Source organism: Podarcis gaigeae (genome assembly GCF_964106915.1).
Source record: "Podarcis gaigeae genome assembly, chromosome: 2".
NCBI classification, from domain to species: Eukaryota; Metazoa; Chordata; class Lepidosauria; order Squamata; family Lacertidae; genus Podarcis; species Podarcis gaigeae.
The window spans coordinates 18,536,075-18,556,443 of record NC_139679.1 but is presented as its reverse complement, the minus strand read 5'-3'; the positions used below and the strand labels follow the sequence as shown (position 1 = coordinate 18,556,443).

The following is a 20,369-nucleotide window of genomic DNA, read 5'->3' as shown; positions in this document are numbered from 1 at the left end:
CATCATCTTAATTGCATATTAGCATATGCAAATCTGTATCAAGGGCCTGTGCCCTTGCCCTTTCACTATGTTGCAATGCCCTTGGGATATAGGAATGTTAGATAAATTCAGGAAGTGTTGATTAAGTGTTGCTTGCCCAACGTGGCTATTTCTGCTGTGCATGGAGAGGTCTTGGTCAGTGGCTTTAACCTGCATTTGCTCAAACCAGGGCCAGCCCACACATGAGGCAAGGTGAGGCAACTGGCTCAGGTGGCAAGATTTGCAGGGGCAGCAGGGAATGCATTGCCCACTGCTACTGCCACTGCTCCTTGGAGGCTGGATCTGCCATCTCTTCAGCAGCCACCCCCCATGCCCTCTCTGCAGTAGCCTCTTGGCAAATAGGAGGTCTCCTCTCACCCTTTTCCCCAATGTAGATCTATACCTCCCCTTCCCCTTGTTCCTGATAAGGGCTCCATTTTGTGGTTTGGCTCAATGTCTTGGTCTGGCCCTGGCTCGAACATTAAAATCCCAAAAAGTTTCTACTCTTAGTTTCCAAAAGCAGAGGGCAGGGAAGGACCCACACGTACTCCTGTTCAAAACATACCTTTTTGTTTGTTTGTTTGTTTGTTAGACTAGTCTTAAGCGTCATTGCGGAAGTGGAATGCTATTAATGCTCAACAAAAGGACTAGCAGCAGATTTTGAGACCTTGGGCTTTTTACGTGATCCGTTGATTGCACGTTCGTTGCACATTGTGGCTTTCATACCCCATCTCAAGGTCGCACTTATGCTGCAGGGACAACACATTTGTCTGAAGTGCCCTATTTTGTACTGTGAAAAGGTGGCACTCCAGTATCATACAGTGTTGGGATTTTTTGTTTGGGTTCAAATTGGGGATAAACTCTGAGTTGTGTGAACTTCCTTTGCATAATTCTCTTTCGAATTCTATAGCCGCTGTGTACTTTCTTTCTACTTCGCTGAATGCCATGTGCTTTTTTCCCCTAAATGGGAAATGGACTTTTTTATTTAAAAAAAATGTAAAACACAGAGAGAGAGAGAGAGAGAGAGAGAGAGAGAGAGCGAGCGCAAGGCTTCCACTACTGTCAGAGCCACCCGAGGTCCCAGCTCACGAGAGACCAAAGTCCAGTCCAAGATATATACAAAAGGTTTTATTGAAGAACATTGTTGTCGTTACATCCAAGCTCCGTGGCTCCGCATCTGTTACCCTTAGATGTTAGAAGTCCCCTCTGAGTCAGTCCCGCCCCTGCACCAGCTTAAGAGGCTTGTACTGCTCCACCTTTTCCTCTCCTTCCTTTTCCGCAGGGTCTTCCTGCCCCCCTGTGCTCCCTCCCTTCGGGACTCCCCCGAGGCTGAGTCTTCTGACGCCTGCTCCCCCCTCCTTCGTGCTTTGGGACCAGGCTCCTCCTCAGGGCTCTCCTCATTTCCGCGCGCCTCCACATTTGAACTTGGCACGCGTACGTTGCCTCTGACCTTCCTTTCGACCGTTACGCTACTCTCGGTACTACACTCCTCCCCTTCCGGCAGGACGTTCTGCTCCGAACTCCTTCCCCTCTCTGCTCCCTGTTCTGCTCCTTCTGACACACTGGCAACTCCACCCCCTTCACTCCGTTCCGACGGAGAGGCCGGTCCCGATCTCCAACCCCCACTGGGGATTCCCTCTTCGTTCCCCTGCTTCTGACTGCTTCCCTCTCTACTGCCCCTTGGCCTGACCAGGGGGGCTCCCTTTTGGGAATCCTCGGATTCACTTGACGGACTCACTGACAACCTCGGGTCGTCGTCGTCCTCTTCCTCGTCGCCCTGGGACCCCTCCCCCTCGCTCTCTGTCCCTGAAACCCTGACAACTACCATCAACAATGGTTGGGATCCAAAGAACCATCTGTACTTCACATCCCAAGTGCCTTTGGCCACATGGGCAAATGCTTTTGAAATGGAAGGAGTGCTGTTCAGAGAGAAACATATGCCTAATGCAGCTCTTTCCATGACCTCTGGCTTCTGTCAATGAAACAAAAAGCCGGGGGGGGGGGTATCATGCAAAACCTGAAATATGCTTTTTGTCAGGCTGTGGCCGGTGGAGCACAAATGCCAATGTGTTCTAGGAGAGCTTCATTTGTATCCAGGGCTGTCTTTAGCAGATGCGGCGCCAGGGTGCAAATATCTGCCCAGCACCCCCAAATTACCATGGATATTGGGGGGGCGAAGCTCCGCACTGCGGAGGAAAGGGGAGGCCGCTGGCAAAGCCATGCAGCTCCCCCACTTGCTGGGGTGCCCCTAAGAGGATGGCGCCCTGGCACAATGAACCACTAAGCCCTATGGGAAAGACGGCTCTGTTTCTATCCAGGTCTGATCTCTGCCACTAATTCCGTGGACAAAACTCTCTTAACCCCAGACCCCCATCTGCAAAATTAGAAGACCAACCTGGCAGGGTTGCTGTGAGGGAGACAAAAAAAAAAATGCCACGGTTGTTTATTAACCACTTTGCTGTACAAGCACAGACAGCATGACAGGTGCCGATCTGCTCAGGAGGCTTTTAAAGGCTCGGACTCTTTCTAATTATAAGCTGAGCACATAGCACGCGCGCCCTGAAATCTTCTACAAAGGGACGGCTCATTAATTAGCAAAGAAGGAAGGATGCGATGAAGAAGCAGCAAAGTGGGAAGCCCAGCCGTTTGCTTAAAAGCATATTTCCTCATTGGCTCGAGCATTTGGAGTGAGCTCTCAGTGCCTTCCACACTCCCACTGCGCACACTAAAGGGCATTAGGCTTCGCTGAGCAGCTTTATTATCATACGTTAACCTTAACAAGGTAGAACAATCTTTTTCTGCAGTGCAAGGGTAATTAAATCTAAACACTCTTGGCCTTTCCAGGATATGTTGAACAGAAAAAATAATAATTGTTAATCAAACCCCTTCTCTCTCTCTCTCTCTCTCTCTCTCTCTCTCTCTCTCTCTCCCTCTCTCCCTCTCTCCCTCTCTCCCTCTCTCCCTCTCTCGAACCAAAAGGGGGGGGAGGGGTCAGCATTTTCATTGTGCATGCAGCTCGATAAAATGCAGTTTTACTAAATTTAAAGTCGCGTTCTGGCTCAAGTGCTGGGTGCCCCCCTGTGTGCACTCAAAGCTATGGAAGCTACAGTAATGAGGAAGAGTTGCTCGTGCTTGAAGTTGCATGGCTGTTCTGCAGTGCTCAGAGATGGAGCTTTCAGCTAAGAAGTTCCCAGTTCAAATCTCACCTCTGCCAGCACCTCAGTAGGTGGGCTTAGACAAGCGAGTGCCTTGCAGCCTTGCCATCCCTCATCTGCAGGGGGGCGGGGAGAGCAATAACTCCAGCTGACCATCTAATGCGGCTGTGCTGAGATGATGTAGAGATGAAGGCAGTGGACCTCAAAATCCGCCACTGGAATCAGTAGCAGCTGCTGTAATGGGGCAGAAACCCAGAGCCCCCACCCAGTTACTGCTGGACTACTTGCCATCACCAGGCTGGTACTTACTGATGTGGAGCATCCACAAAACAAAACATAAAACACAAAATAAATCTGCAAATACTCTGCAGCTGCAGCGAGCCAAAATTCCCATAGACGCAAGGATGCTTTTTTTGTTTATCACGGTTGGCAAACTATTTTGGGTGTGCGGGTGTTTTGCTGAGAGTTGTGGAACTGCCCCATGTTTGCCACTCGTTGTTGGATATTTGCATCTTGGTTTTCCTCCCAGGAACTCAGGGTGTGTTTATTGTCTTCCCCTTCCTCCCATTAGCTTCTCAACAGCCTGGTGAAGCAAGCTAAGAATGAGAACTTGCACTTCTGACACCAAAGTTGTGAAACGCCACATATTTAGAATATCTTTGCTTGTTATTTGAAGGGGGGATTTTTTTTTTTGGGGGGGGGGTATTTTGCTGTAAATATCAGGACAATGAAATGTTGTGGTTGAAGCAAGTGGGGCTGCTATGAAGGACATTATTTATTGGCATCTTGCTTTTCCACTCAGAAGAGCCAGGTTGTGTAGATTATCCCCAAACCCACGATGTATTTGCAATAGGCTACATCCTATTTCTGCAGTGGCATAGTGGGGGGGGTACAGGGGGGACCGGCCGCACCAGGCGCAACTTCTGGGGGTTAGGGTTAGGGGGCGCAAATTACTTGCCTTGCCCCGGGTGCTGACAACCCACGCTACGCCACTGTATTTCTGTAACTGTAGCTTGTTTTTCAACTATTGCTAATAATTTTGTGTTGTTGTATCCTGACCTTGCAGTGGAGGGCAGTCCAAATCAAAATAAGCTTTATTGTACTAGCCAAAACCCATGACAAAACCATCCACTGTCTGGAAAAGAAATATCTTTATAACTGTATATTAAAAAACAGAGCCGGTGCCTGACCCATCAAAGTAATAAAACTTTGTAATAAAAAAGGTGCATGTGTAGATTGGGGACGCCACACAGCAGACAATGTTTTCCTATTTAGGCTTCTGAATCTCCCTTACCGTTTACTGCAGTTTTGTCCGGGTTGTTCTTCCTGATCATGTAGGGCAGTTAAGAAATCAATATTAAGTTTAGGGCAGTTGGACTAGAAGTGCCTCAAGTTCCTTGTGTTACAGCGGTAGGGACCCTTTTGTGCACACACCCAGATGTTGCTGTAATATGCAACTTCCATCACCACATCTGGAGGGCCACAGGTTCCCTGCGCCTGTTGCGTTAGGTTCCTTTGCCATAACACTCATAGCAAATAATAATAATAATAATAATAATTTATTATTTGTACCCCGCCCATCTGGCTGGGTTTCCCCAGCCACTCTGGGTGGCTTCCACAGAGACCAAAAATACACTAAAATGTCACACATTAAAAACTTCCCTTCAGATGTCTTCTAAATGTCAGGTAGTTGTTTATCTCTTTGACATCTGCTGGGAGGGCGTTCCACAGGGCAGGTGCCACTACCGAGAAGGCCCTCTGCCTAGTTCCCTGTAGCTTTGCTTCTTGCAATGAGGGAACCGCAAGAAGGCCCTCGGCGCTGGACCTCAGCGTCCAGGCAGAACGATGGGGGTGGAGACGCTCCTTCAGGTATACTGGGCCGAGGCCATTTAAGGCTTTAAAGGTCAACACCAACACTTTGAATTTTGCTTGGAAACGTACTGGGAGCCAATGTAGGTCTTTCAAGACGTCATGTGAATGTGAAAGCTGTGTCCTGTTAATAACGATGCCCCAATTTATCCCACAGATGATGCATACTTACTGCAGGGACTTAATATCGAACAACTTTACCCCGAAACCTCTAGTTTCATTACATATGACGGGTCGATGACAATTCCACCCTGCTACGAAACAGCAAGTTGGATACTAATGAACAAGCCTGTCTACATTACAAGGATGCAGGTATGTACTGCTATCTCTATTGACAAGGCCTGGTTAGAATAACGAATTTCAGGTATATCTTTGTAAAGGAATATGAGAATAAACCGAAGCGTGTGGGGAAATATGTGGTAGGTTAGTTCAAAAAAGTGAAGTCCAGTCTTCCTTGACTCTCTAGCAAATGAAATGTAATGCAATAAAACATCAGCCATTAAAAACTTCTCTGAACAGGGCTGCCTTCAAATGTCTTCTAAAAGCCAAATACAGTGGTGCCTCGCAAGACGAAATTAATTCGTTCCGCAAGTTTTTTCGTCTTGCGAGTTTTTCGTCTTGCGAAGCACGGTTTCCCATAGGAATGCATTAAAAATCAATTAATGCGTTCCTATGGAAACCGCCTTCAGACCAGGTCCGGGACAGTCTGTCCCCCGACCTCTTCTGAAGGCTGAGGGGGGGGGACAAGGACTTTTCTTCCCACCCCCAGCATTTTAAAAAACCCCGGGACAGCATTTTAAAATGCTGGCGGGCGGCAGCGAAGGCTTCGCTGCCGCCCGCCAGCATTTAAAAATCGCCCCGGGACAGCGGAGGACTTCTCCGCTGTCCCGGGGCGATTTAAAAGCCCCCGGGAAGGCAGGCAGGGGGGACAAAGACTTTTGCCCCCCGCCAGCCTTCAGAAGAGGTCCTGGACCTCTTCTGAAGTCTGGCGGGGGGCGAAAGTCTTTGCTCCCCTCCACCTGCCTTCAAAAGCCGTCCGCTCTTAAAAGCCCCCGGGAAGGCAGGCAGGGGGGACAAAGACCTTTGTCCAGGACCTCTTCTGAAGGCGGGCGGGGGGCAAAGGTCTTTGCTCCCCCGTGCCTGCCTTCCCGGGAGAGCGGAAAGTCTTTTCTCCGCTCTCCCGGGAAGGCAGGCGGGGGGGGGGAGCAAAGACTTTTGCCCCCTGCCAGCCTTCAGAAGAGGTCCTGGACCTCTTCTGAAGGCGGGCGGGGGGCGAAAGTCTTTGCTCCCCCCCGCCTGCCTTCAAAAGCCGTCCAGGACAGCGGAGAAACACGCTGCTTTTCTCCGCTCTCCCGGGAAGGCAGGCAGGGGGGAGCAAGGACTTTTGCCCCCCGCCAGCCTTCAGAAGAGGTCCTGGACCTCTTCTGAAAGCGGGCAGGGGGCGAAAGTCTTTGCTCCCCTCTGCCTGCCTTCAAAAGCTGTCCGGGACAGCAGAGAAACACGCTGCGTTTTTCCACTCTCCCGGGAAGGCAGGCAGGGGGGAGCAAAGACTTTCACCCCCTGCCAGCCTTCAGAAGAGGTCCTGGACCTCTTCTGAAGACGGGAGGGGGGCAAAAGTCTTTGCTCCCCCCGCCTGCCTTCAAAAGCCGTCCAGGATAGCGGGAAGCGCTTCCCTGCTATCCCGGACTGCTTTTAAAATGCTGGCGGTGGGGAGCAAAGCCTTTCGGCCCCCGCCGGCCTTCCTGGACCTCTTCTGAAGGCCGGAGGGGGGGGAAGGCTTTGCTCCCCACCGCCAGCATTTAAAAGAAGCAAGCCCATAGGGAAATTCGTCTTGCGAAGTGCCTCAAAAAACGGAAAACCCTTTCGTCTTGCGGGTTTTTCGTCTTGCGAGGCATTCGTCTTGCGGGGCACCACTGTAGTTGTCTATCTGTTTGACATCTGATGGGAGGGTGTTCCACACAGAGGGCTTCACTGCCTAGAAGACCCTCCGCCTGGTTCCCTGTAGCTGCACATCTCGCAGTGAGGGAACCATCAGAAGGCTCTCAGAGCTGGACCTTGCTGTCTGGGCTGGACGATGGAGGTGGAGGCGCTCCTTCAGGTATACACGGCCAAGGCCATTTAGGGCTTTAACGTTTAACACCAAAACTTTGAATTGTGCTTGGAAATTGTAATGGTTCTAGGGGTTGCTCGTGCGTAAGTTCCCGCCACTCCTGGCTAGGTTACCTGGTTGAACCCTTTCTGTCTGGACAGCCTTTCACTTTGTGACTGTCTCAGTCGCTGGCAGAATCCGTCAGTGGGCGTTTCTTGAACTTCTTCCAGGAAAGAAGTTCTTTGACGCCAAGTCTCCTCCTACTCTCCCTGCGCGGAAGTCTTCTGCGCAGGGAGGGTGTGGGCAGCGGAGGACCCGTGCTCTCCCCACTGGTCTCCAGTGAAGAGTTCTGGAGCCTCCTCTCCGATTCCCCCATCTGCCCCCCTTCTCCACTGGTGTTATGCTGATTTCCTTCCCCAGCAGATGGGCTGCCTCTCTCCCTACTGGGACCCTCTCCGGCATCCCTCTGGAGCCTTCCCTCTGCCTCTAGCTCCAATCGCAGTTCCCTGACAGAAACGTACTGGGAGCCAGTATAGATCCTTTAGAACCGGTGTTAGATGGTCCTGGCAGCTGCTCCCAGTCACCAGTCTAGCTGTCGCATTGTGATTTAGTTGAAGTTTCCAAGCCACCTTCTATGGTAGCCCCACATAGAGCGCATTGCAGTAGTCTAAGTGGGAGAGAACCAGAGCATATACCACTCTGGCGAGACAGTGTGCAGGCAGGCAAGGTCTCAGCCAGCGTACCAAATGGAGTTGGTAGACAGCTTCCCTAGATGATGAATCAACCTGCCGTATATACATCTCGCCTTTCTGCCCATTCACTCACTTAGTTTTCCTCTCCCTCTCAGATTTCTGCCCCCTTTCCTTCTTCCCTGCATTCACCCAAAGCACCCCTCTCCTTCAGACTTGTGCTGATAGAGCCCTGCTTCCTTCTCCCATACTTCACTAAGCTTTTCTACTTGGCCTGCCTTATCATCAGAGCATCTCAGCCAATCACTGCTCAGCTTCTCTGTGGCAGGCAAGCAGGTGAGCCAAGCACTGCCAGAGGGCCTTGAAAACAACCAGATTCTCAGTGTCATGAAAAGGGAGCTGAGCAGTCACTGCCAGAGACTTAATCACCACGATGTCCGGGGCAGCTGTCTCCAGGATCTCTTTGCACTGTATAAATGACCTGAGCTTGGGGGGGAAATGTCTTATCTGGTTTGGGGACTCCCAGAAATACTCAGGCTTCATATCTATTTTCCAAGATGAGCATGAGTAATCTGAACTGGCTTCTGCAGTTTTGCTTAAATGCATACTTTTTTTTTACTGGGAAATAGAACTGCACAGTCGCCAGTCTGATAGTCATGGCACCAATCTTACAAGACAGTCCCATGTCTTATAAACTATAATCTAGTAAGATGTGGCTGTCACTTCCTACTGCAACCTTTTAGCGGTGGCTCCTGCCTAAAGGTCTCATCAGGCAAGCAGGACTTGAATCAGCTTCACATGTGTCACTTAGATGTGCTTTTGGAGCCTCCTTTGTGTGTGTGCATGTGAAAGACAGAATAAATGCTCTTTTATCAAGTTGTGACAGTTGCCATGAGTAAGACAAAACTGACTCCAGACAGGGTCAATTTGTCTGCAGAACAATTCCTCTCTGGCCCCAAATACAGTGACCAAGTATTTTCATAGCCACATATAATCTAGACACTCACCTACAGACAGGACCTAAGTGGGAGAGTGTGGACTCCAACTCTGAATGAGCTGGCTGGCTCAGTCATGGCCCATTTTTTAATAATAAGAATAAAATAATAATAAATAATATATTATTTATACCCTGCCCATCTGGCTGGGTATTAAAAACACAATAAAACATCAAACATTAAAAACTTCCCTAAGCAGGGCTGCCTTCAGATGTCTTATAAAAGTCAGATAGTTGTTTATTTCCTTGACATCTGATGGGAGGGTGTTCCACAGGGCAAGCGCCACTACCAAGAAGGCCCTCTGCCTGGTTCCCTGTAACCTCACTTCTCACAGTGAGGGAACCGCCAGAAGACCCTTGGCGCTGGACCTCAGTGTCCAGGCTGAGCGATGGGGGTGGAGACACTCCTTTAGGTAGGAAATGGGTGGACTTGAGTGAAGACTAACGGCTGAAGACCCCAGTCAGTCCACCACCATGGCCCCTCCCCTTAGCTTGCAGGTGATAGGCTCATTCAAACGGGCAGGTTTCCAGCAACCAGTGCAGCCACAGGAGGAGGCACTGACATCCTCCAATGGCCACATGTGGCAGAACGATGAGCCCCATTTCCCAGCAAGTGACCTTTCCATCGCAAACCAGGGGCATATACTGAATTCATAGTAACTCCTTTTAAGTTTCATACCTTCCGTTTTCTCCATAGACTTTTTATTTTAACACACTGTGGAAAAGCTCTCCTTTTATCTGCCTTGACTGCGCAAAGGACAATAGGATTTCAGAAGAATGTGAATAATTTCAGTCCGCTTCTTGATAGCCTTACAGCGATTCAGAGCCTTAACCTTCCAGACGCCATCACACCCTGAAAAACTGCATGCATGCAACTGCAAAATGCATGGATGACTTTGAACTGCAAGTTCTCCATGCAGCTGGAGTCCTTGCTTTCCTACAGCAGATCTCCTTGTAAAAGAAGTTACAAATGCGTACCTGGAGAAACAGATTGCCAAGTGACATTTCCTCTCAGTTGCAATGGTTAACAAGAGATACTGAGCTGTTCCAGCTGAGCAGTTCTCCACTGAACCACTGATGAGTGAAAGGGGGGGGCAGATTACATCTGACTGCAGGCTGGATCCAACCTTTGGCCAGGGGTTCCCCTCTCCTGAATTGCAATTTCCTCACTGTAGGCTCAGACCATTTTATTTCTTCCTGCATAATGATTAATGATGTTTTTCCCCTTAGGTCAGCTGCCCCACCCCCACCTGCTAGGGGTGAGGGATTAAACTGATGCTTTCTTGCCATTGTTTCTTTGCAATAACAATTTTTCGCAGTGAAAGACAGAAAAGAAATATGGGGAGACGCAGTAATTTAACACACTCCTCAGGGGGAAAGGAGCTTACACAGAGGGTCCCTTAAGAGGCATTACAGCACTGTTTCCTAGCCATAATTGGAAGCTTTCCGTTAAAGGCAAAATAAACTGAATTTGCCTATACAGTTGTACCTTGGTTCTCGAACAGAATGCATTCCGGGAGTCCATTCAACTCCTGGAACCCTTTGAAAACCAATGTGGAGCATCTTGCAGCCAATCGGAAGCTGCGCCAGATGTTTGGCTTCGGAAATCATTCAGAAACTGGAACACTCTCTTCCAGGTTTCGATCATTCGGGAGCCATATGTTCAGGAGCCAAGGCGTTTGAGGTCCAAGGTACAATTGTATACAGGCTTTCATTGCAATCGCATTACACTACCAGATAATCAACAGAAATAAAAAAAAAAACAGAAGACGGGGAACAGAGCACAGACAGTAAATTTTCTGGTTACTTATCACTAATTGTCTGCCCTGGGTTATATAGTTTGCTCGTATTTTTTCCTCCTGAATATTAACGGATGTAAATTTTGTTGTGTTAAGTGTGTCCATTTATGTTTGTGCAGATGCATTCGTTACGACTGCTAAGCCAGAATCAGCCTTCACAGATTTTTCTGAGTATGAGCGACAACTTCAGACCAGTCCAGCCTCTCAACAATCGATGTATCCGAACGAACATCAACTTTAGTTTACAGGGAAAAGATTGCCCAAACAATAGAGCACAGAAACTACAGTATAGAGGTATGCTCCCAACATTATTTTCATTTCTTAAATGCTTGTTGTCATAATTCTGTAGCATCCCTTGACAGCAACCAGGCTTAGGAGTGCAGGACCTTGCCTTAACCAGGTGAGTTGATTTGTCAATGTAACACAGGGATTTTTAATACTCTTAACCAGCAGCAGCTCTCAGACGGAAAAAAAAGGTATTTTCCACTTTTATTTGGAGATGCTGGGGTTGAATCTGAGGCTTTTCACATACAAAGACACTGGCCAGACTAGTAGCGGCTGGCAAGAAAGGCAATAGCTGTGCACTGCTCTCCCATCAGCAGAGTAGCCACTGTTGACCGGAAGGGAGAAAGGTGGGGAGGTCAGCACTGTGCGTGTGCACCAGCAGAGTCAATCTGGTGCTCCTAGCTCTGCATCTGCACACAGACAGCCTCCCTTCCCACCTCACCCCTCTTCCTCCCAGTAAGCAGCATCAGCTCTGCGGGTGGGAGGTCAGTTGCATGGCCCCTTGTCAAGGAGCTGTCAAGGAGCCAGGTCATCCACAGGGCAAGCACACACAAAGAAGGCACGGAATGCAATCAGCTTTTTATTAGCAGAAAAACAACAGTACAGCAATGTCCTTGGTTCATCTTAATGAAAGTGTTGCTGAAACTAAGCTCTACGCATGCCCCTTTCTCTAGCATCTCACTCGGGATCTCACCTTTTTCTGACCCCTCTCCCCCTTGATCACTCAAGTCTCCTGCCTCTATCAGCTCCCAGTTCAACCCTTCTGTTCCTCACTGTCCCACAATCAGGCTCCGGGCCCTAAGGTGTCATCTTCAGAGCCTTCTTGGAGAGGCAGGCTCCCACTACTCTTCTTCAGCCAGCCAGTCCCCAACACCCCTTCACATGGGCTGTTCGTGGCTCTGCCACTGATCAACAATCACTCTCCAAAACACCCTCAATGTTTCAAGCAAGCTCCTGAACATTAAGCAAAATCGAGCATATGTTAGGAAAGTAAAATGACTCTAGACAGTACTGGCTGGAGTCTGATGCTTGTGGTGGGCTGAAGGAGTTTCAGCTGGAAACGAAAGGGGCTTGAACGACTGAATGTCTGCACAGGAGAAATTACTTATTCTGGAGGAATCTCCGCAATACGCACTGTGGGAAATTCTCTCTCCAAATTGGAGTGAAATGCCAAGCCTCTGCTGTAAACAGCAAATATCAGAGGCCTAAAGGTTGGAGAAACAGCGAGGTAGCAGAGAAAAGTATGCCATTGCCTCCAGATGGCCAGAATTAGCCACTTCCACAGGCAACCCTCTCTTTATGTCCCTAATTTCAAATGATTTGATATGGGTAGGAGAAATAATAGCTGTTTCTGTGGAAGAGCTTCTGTGTGTCAGTCCAGTCAGCAACTAGGAAATACCACACTATAGTGATACTTCAGAAATGATGTTTCTGAACCGCAGTATATGTTTTGACACACCAATAGTGAATGTGGATCCTGCCCATCCATTTAGACCAGGCCAGGGGGTACTGTGGCCTTCTAGATGTCATTGGTCTACAGTGGATGGTCAAGGATAATGGGACCTGTAGTCCAACAACATATGGTTCCCCATGTCTGATCTAAACAGTAGCAGCTATACCCATATACACATCGTGCAAACATGGGGTATATGGGAGCACAGTCACCAGCATCATGTGGTGGTTGTTTTTTCCAGAGCAGCAGTGGCTTCACAGGAGAGGACAATTAGAACCTGAGATTCACTCCCTGGCATCTTCAAGTAGGACATAGAAAGGGTTATGAGATCCTGGAAGGTCACTGTCAAAGAATATAGCTAGATGGAGTAGGGCAGTGGAAGACAGCTTCATATTTCCAGACTGTGAACAACACATTATCCCTTTTTCTGAAACCCTGTCTCCCTTCAATGTGGTACTCTAAGGACAAAGTTTTACCTTCAGTTTTTTACTTGTCATGAGTTGGATCCTGTGCACCAATCTCACGTGAGCACACAGCGGGCCAAACTGGATGTGATTTTCAACACATAGTTTGGTGACTCGTTTTTTCTTTCACCAGTTGCCATCAGTGGGGCTGGAAGGGCAAAGGTGTGGGGAGGGGGAGCTTTAACTCTTTGGCACCACCAAAGTGACGAATAAAGTCACAAATGGTTACCATACATCCTCTGTTGGGGGGTGTTAAAATCTTGGGGGGGTTAAACTTGGGAAAATTTCCAGGTTTTTTTGTTTGGTAGCAGGCGAGCAGCAGGGGCTCCTTTGTGCAGCGCAGCTGGGGAGTGGGAAGGGTCCTGATTCCCCAGCTGAGCCAGCCCCGGAGCTACCCCTCTGCTGTCTTCTTTTTTGCCCTTCGAAATATGGCAGCCCTACAAATGGTGGGGAGGGGGAGGCAGTAGGAGCACCTGATCTTTGCAATGGACAAAGGTCCTCACCATCAGCAGAGTGTTTCTCCATGCTGCCCGGCAGAGGACAAACAGGGCTCACTGCAACTGCTGGAGCGATACCATCACCAAATACAGTGGTACCTCGGGTTACAGGCGCTTCAGGTTACATACGCTTCAGGTTACAGACTCCGCTAACCCAGGAATATTACCTCGGGTTAAGAACTTTGCTTCAGGATGAGAACAGAAATCGTGCTCCGGCGGTGCAGCGGCAGCAGGAGGCCCCATTAGCTAAAGTGGTGTTTCAGATTAAGAACAGTTTCAGGTTAAAAATGGACCTCCAGAATGAATTAAGCTCTTAATCCAAGGTACCACTGTACCACAGTTGTTGCATGCAGCTCATGCCGCCTTCCCTGGATCCGAGCCTTGCAAGGCCGCTCGGGAAGGGCAGTGTGAGGACCCAGTAGCCATGCACCACTTGATCCCAGCCTCACACGTGGCTGGGATCTAAGAGTGCATGGCTGCCACCATCCCACCCCATCCCCAAAGCAGCCTTGCAAGGCTGGCATCTGCGAAGGGGGAGCCTCAGCAAGGGGGAGCCTGAGCAGCTGATGGCCCCTGCTGGGTGCGAAGCAGGGACCCCCCCAGCCCGGTGCTCCTCTCACTGTGGGATGCTTTGTGCCCCTCAAAATTCTATGCACAAGGCCATGGCCCCTCCGACACCCATTACAAAGAGACTGCTGTCCAGTACATGCTTCCTTGGGAGCAGTCACCGGAATGGCATTCCAACACTTCTCACCCGGGCCCTCAGAAGCGGGGGGGGGGGGGAGAGACCGCTCCCCTAGAGCCGAAGGCACAATGGGGCTTTGCTGAGGCTCCTCAGTTGATGCATGCGAAAGCCGTGCCTCAACTGAGCAGCCTCAACAATAGGCCAGGGTGATGTATCAATACATCAGCCAGGACCCGTATGAAGGTCAAAGTGTGATGGCGGCTTCACCCAGTGGTATATCATGAAGTAAACCACCGCCACCACTCCAGACTCCCTCTACCACTGGTGCGCTGGCGGCAGTTTCACTTGCGACTGATCACTGGGTGAAGCCGCCATTGCTCTCTGGCCCTTATACCACAGAGGTACGGCGTAGGGAGACGGTTTCGTTAAACTGCTTTTACTGAGGTGCAGGAGCCACAAGCCCCTCCAGCAAAGTTTAAAGAAGTTGCCTGTTTTAGCTGCCTTCCCATGGGCAAGCAGGCTACCTCTTTCTCCCAGGAAAAAGGTGAGTTTTGTTCTTTTCTCAATGACTCACCTAAAATCTGTATACCCTGGGCCAGGGGTCTGCAACCTTTAAGACAAAAAGAGCCCAAAAGAGCCCATTTCCGAAGGGAAAAAAAAAAGGGAGCCGCAAAACTCATCATTATAAAAATAACTTTTTTGTCACTTTTTTATTATTTATTTGTTTGACCCCTCAGAATTACTCCTCTTCATAGAAATAAACGTTAAATTAACAAGTTACCTTTTTTTGTGTGTGTGTTCTTCACTCCCCTTCAAAACAGTACATGCCCCCTTTCAATGAAGTGACCAGCGTACATGCCCCTTACAATGTAGCGGGCGGGCAGGAAGGTGACGTCGGGACGGTGCGTGACTAACGCATACACCGCTCCATGCGACGTCACAGCCAGTACAGCGCCCACCACAGTGGGGAGTGTAGGGGCGCACAATGCGCCTCCTCCCCTCGCTAGTATCCGCCCCGGAGCCGCGGCAAAGGTGTAAAAGAGCCACATGTGGCTCCGGAGCCGCGGGTTGCAGACCCCTGCCCTGGGCACTTCTGTGATCTTCTTTAGTCATGTGGGAGCTTCCCCTGCCCTCAAAAATTAGGTACCACTGTGGAAAACCTACATGATGTTGTTCTTGTTGTGTTCCTTTTCCAGTAAACGAATGGCTCCTCAAGTGATTCGATCAGAAGCAGGAAGAACTCCTAACCTCAGTTGAATGCTACTACTGTGAATTGACGTAATACAGAATGCCCCAGCCTCATTCAGTCTTTGTACTTCATAGATGGCGTGCGCGCACACACGTGCTGCAACGAAAACAGAAAAAATAAACGGATGCCAAGTTGGGAATTCAGCTAGATGAAATTTGTTCATAGATGATCGGTCCTAACAAAAGCAAAAAGACAATGATCTTACCGATAACATGATTACAATTTTGATACTGTTTTCCTGAAACTACTGTAGCTCACCAAGCAAAGACTTTTCAGACTTTGTACATATGAAATTTCTCCTCTGTTCCCCTCCTCCCTTCTTCCCCCTCCCATCATCCCCCCCATTAAAAAGAAAAAAAATACCATACATGGTGGTTCACTACGGCATCCAAGTGGGTTTGTGTTCTGTGTGCCAAGTAATCCTTGGGAAGCTCTCATAATATCACTCTCATTACTGGTTACTGGCAAAGCAGAACTAGAAGATTGTTAAGGGAAACTTGTTTCTGGGTCATGATCCTTCTGTTTATTTAATAATGGACAGATACCGGGATAAGTATTGTAAATAGATCACTGAAGAAATATAAAGGAAATTGAAATATTTTCCCCTCATCACATATCTGTAGTAGGAACTGCCAAGACTGGGATTAATCCATTTTTTTCTGTTCCTTGTTTTACAAAGGTCATACGTTGTGTTTGGTTACTGTTAACAATTCAATAAATGTGTTTAACAAATTAATTTACTACACTTGCTTTGGTTTACTCTGTCCTCCTATATATATATTTTAAAGAAACCCTAAACATACATATTATAAACATATTGCTAGTTTGTCTAAGCTAAAAGCATTGGGGGATATATTAAAATACAGCGGTGTGACTTTAATTCTGCCATAGGATTCACAAGGAATAAGATTTAGGTACCAGAAGGGACGCGGGTGGCGCTGTGGGTTAAACCACAGAGCCTAGGACTTGCCTATCAGAAGGTCGGCGATTCGAATCCCCATGATGGGGTGAGCTCCTGTTGCTCGGTCCCTGCTCCTGCCAACCTAGCAGTTCAAACGCATGTCAAAGTGCAAGTAGAGAAATAGGTAGTGCTCCGGCGGGAAGGTAAACGGCATTTTCGTGCGCTGCTCTGGTTCGCCAGAAGCGGCTTAGGCATGCTGGCCACCAGTGGCGTAGCGTGGGGGGTGCCAGGGGTGCCGGCCGCACCGGGAGCAACATCTGGGGGGGCGTGAGTCCAGAGGGAAGGGACAAGTTCCTTCCTCCGCCGGGCTCCCCGCCGCCGCCGCGCTCCACTCACTGCTCGCAGGAGGAGCAGCCGCTGCAGCAGCGCCGGCGCCACCACCGACGCCTGGCCGGGCATGGCAGCCTCCGCACCCCGACGCCGCCGCCATCCCCTCGGCCCAGCCACAGGCGGCGGCTGCTTCTGCCGACGGGGAGGGAGGAGAGCTCCGAGGGGCCTCGCCGCGCCCTGCGCTCCCCAAAACCCTCCGAGAGGAAGCCGGCGGGCGGGCGAGGGGCTGCCAGCGGAAGGGGGCGCCGCTGGCTCCGGCTCTCAGCGCAAGTCTCAGCCGCGGGGGGGGCGGGGCGGGCGAGGACGGAGCACGGCTGGAAGCCCCCGGACCCGGCCGGGAGGAGGCGAGGCGCTCGCCAAGCCCGGATCTGGAGCGCCTCGGAGCGCGAGCTCCACCTACAGCCCAAGGAGAGGAGGGGGCGGGGAGGCGCCCGAGGGGAGGGGGCTTCGGCTGCCTCGGCTCGCGGGGGCTCCGCAAATAATAAATTTAATAAATTCCTGCTGAGCCTTAAGGGGGGGGTCCTTGGCTCCTTCGCTCGCCCCCAGCCCCAGTGGCGTAGCGTGGGGGGTGCAGAAGGGCCGGCCGCGACATCTGGGGGGGGCGCGCTTGCACTCGAGGGCTAAAATCCACGGGTTAGGGGGCGCAAATTACTTGCCTTGCCCCGGGTGCTGACAACCCACGCTACGCCACTGCTGGCCACATGACCCGGAAGTTGTACGCCAGCTCCCTTGGCCAATAAAGCGAGATGAGCGCCGCAACCCCAGAGTCGGTCACGATTTGACCTAATGGTCAGGGGTCCCTTTACCTTTACCTTAACCTCACCACTACCCAAAGCCTTTTGCCTGACTCAGCTGGAGTGAGATCAGGTGAATGGATGGCACAGCCCCAGCACGCTGTCCGCCACTGCCCTTGGTAGACACTGGGCCCCCAGCATGTGAGGGAGGGCTGCAGGGAGGGGATGTACAGGAAGTGGGAGATTCACCTTCCTCTCTCCATGATGGCAATTGCAGCTGGGGACGGATAATGAGCGAAAGGGACTTCTGTTGCCATTCCTATGGGAGCTGCCAGGAGCCACCATCTAATAATAATAATAATAATAATATCTTTATTGTCATTGCCCCCTCTCAGGGACAACGAAATCTCACAATGTGTATAAGATGACCCCTGATTTTTTACTAAAAAACTGGCGTGGAAAAACAATCTCTTGTACATGGGGAAAATACAGTAGATCAAGAGAGAGGAGAGGATCTTCCTTGTGGTAAGAACTACTGCCATTATCAAAGTTGCACATGGAAGGCATCAAATCACTCTCCCAAGATATTTTTTGTTAAGGCTCAACATTGTTTCAGTGAGTAGATCCCTACCCACACCCAGCAATAGGATCAGTGATCTAAACCCTACAAGTCACACATGCCCTGGTCAGTCCACGCAGTACAATGAGATGGTAGAATACTTATGGGGTTGCGGAATGCACTGCACCTCTTCAGAATGCAAATGTGGGGTCACATTACTGGATATTCCTTGCAAGGAGGAAACCATAAGAAGTAAAGGTCTGAAACCTTTCTCCACAGTGTGCTCTTATTCCATATTAAATACCATATGGAGACCCTGGGATAAATCTCTAATCACGTGGCTGGGTACCTTACCCCTTTGCTTGCAAGCTGATATAATAGATTGCCCTGGTTTCCATTTGCTGCAAAGAACTTTAAAAGGGGCCAAGGTGTGTCGTGGCAAATAGCCATGCAGGAAAAGCAGGTTACTAAAGCAACATTGTTGGTTTGTGCAGCAAAGAGTGCTTTTTCAGATGCACTCCATAGCCTTGGGTTCTTTCCTTTCAACCTCTCAGTAAACCAATGCGAATGAAAGAGCACCACAAAGAAAACCGCACATATGATCCTCATAAAATCCCATCTTTCCCAGCGCAAGGCAAGATGTTGTGAGAGTCATCGGGGGGAAAGCATCAACAGGTGGAGTCTTCTTCTGAGCCCCAATCATATGACTTAACATAGTTTAGAAACCTTTACAGATTGGTAGATGTTTGCAAGACCCATTCTACCCAGCAAGAAGATGAAACTCTGACAAGTCTAATATTCCCATCGTTAGCTCTATCAGTACTTGGCATCATCTATTCCTGGTTTGCAAATGCAAGGTTCCTAGTCCCTTGTTGGAGAACTGATTTCCAGAAACAGCAATAAAAGCAGGAGTAGAAAGACTCCTAATTCTTAACACAGACAACACCTGATTTACACAGCAGTTGCGTTTCAGATCATCATACACTGCATCGGAGCATGCATACACCCCATTATGAGCCTGCCCCCGTTATGCCCCTCCATTCTTCCCCCTTTCCAACCACTTCCTGGTTGCCACAAGGCACACTTGCACTGTTGTGCATCAATCGGATGCACATAAATCGGTTGCTGCCTTAGATCATGTCTGGTCAATGCTATGTTTGACTGTGCACTGTAATCTTGCCTGGAGAAGTCACATACGGATGAATTCATTCACTTGGGATGTTAGTGTTGGTGATCTGTAAAGTTTGCCTTCAATATAAGGTGAACTTTACAACATCGGAGTTATTTTCGAGCACAGATTTTAATCTGAGCCTGAGAAGAATTCTGTCCCTCCCCAATTCACCGTTTCATTTTCCTATCTGCAGCTACGGTAGCTTCTGTAGTACTAACAGAGAGGGAGGGAGGTATCTCTCCACACTCCTCTTCTTATTCCTCCCAACTTCTCCAGTTCCTCGCTCCTGGAACACTGCCACAGAAGCATCCCAGACACAGGGCGCCCTGGGACATGTTCATATAGATCCCCGATGCTAGGGAAAATTACATTTCCCATGGATTCTGGCACCCCGAGTACTGTTGTTGCCCCTTTTCAGGTGGGTGGGAACAGAAGCAGAATGAGAAAGAGGAAAGAGAATGAGAGAGAAGACACACAGAGCTCAACTCTAAGCAGAGAGAGAGAGAGAGAGAGAGAGAGCTCCCATCATCACTTAGCAAGGAAAACTCACGATGGAGGGAATTGCAGGGATTTGGGAGCAGAAGTGACAAGTGAATTTAGAACTCCAGGATTTGGGTTTTTTTCTTCCTGAACATAAATAAGTTTTTCCTGAACATTCTTCACTTTTTCTTATAACTGCTGGTCCCAGCACTAATGGAAGCTAGGCAGGTTAGCCCATCATTACTCTTGTCTTCTGGCTTCTCCAGATCTTGGATTTCACTCCCCTACGACTTCAGTTCTCATCTTGCAGCTGCACAAGGCAGCTCATTTGTCTACAATCCAGACACCAAGGCAGCTGAATTATAACTGAAAGTCTGCTGGCTCCCAGACTGGTTGGCAAGCAAGGCTTTCTAATATTACCTTGTCATCATTAGCTCAAAATATTCCATCATTAGCAGAGGAACGGTGTGTTAGGAAATAGTTCATCCGAAAGCATAATCCAAAAAAAGACAAGGCATGAGTAAAGACAAATGTTTACAAAATATTTGCAAGACTGAAGGAGGGTGTTAGCCTCAGACTCTTTCCTTCCTCTCTGTACCACTCGAAAAAATATCCTGAGTATTTCGTATTTAATGATGGCAATAATACAGCAACAAGCAAGGTTGATTTCCGCTTTCTGCCTCCTTTCAGGCATAATTTGAAATGTGACAGTAATGACTAATCAGAGACATTTTCAGATATTGGATGCCAAAGGTTTCCCAGGCTGAGGGCCCCAATCATTAAACATTTATGCTGTGTGCCTGTGCTCTATGATAAAGCTACAGAAATGAAATTTGGTAGACAACATTTCATCCAAATGCCATTTTCCTGTCTGCACTGGAGGAAATG

At 49.2% G+C, this 20,369-nt stretch overlaps 1 protein-coding gene across 4 annotated transcripts in view; it reads left to right on the top strand.

The window, feature by feature from the left end:
- Positions 1–15,986, top strand: part of CA10 (carbonic anhydrase 10) — a 336,993-nt gene extending 321,007 nt beyond the window's left edge. For all 4 annotated transcript variants that reach the window (XM_083727791.1, XM_083727792.1, XM_083727793.1 and 1 more), the window contains 3 exons: positions 5,200–5,354; positions 10,733–10,907; positions 15,194–15,986. In XM_083727791.1, the coding sequence (XP_083583917.1) occupies positions 5,200–5,354; positions 10,733–10,907; positions 15,194–15,216 (353 nt within the window). In that variant the 3' untranslated portion in view covers positions 15,217–15,986. The remainder of the gene's footprint in view (positions 1–5,199; positions 5,355–10,732; positions 10,908–15,193) is intronic.
- The last annotated feature ends 4,383 nt before the right edge of the window (positions 15,987–20,369 follow it).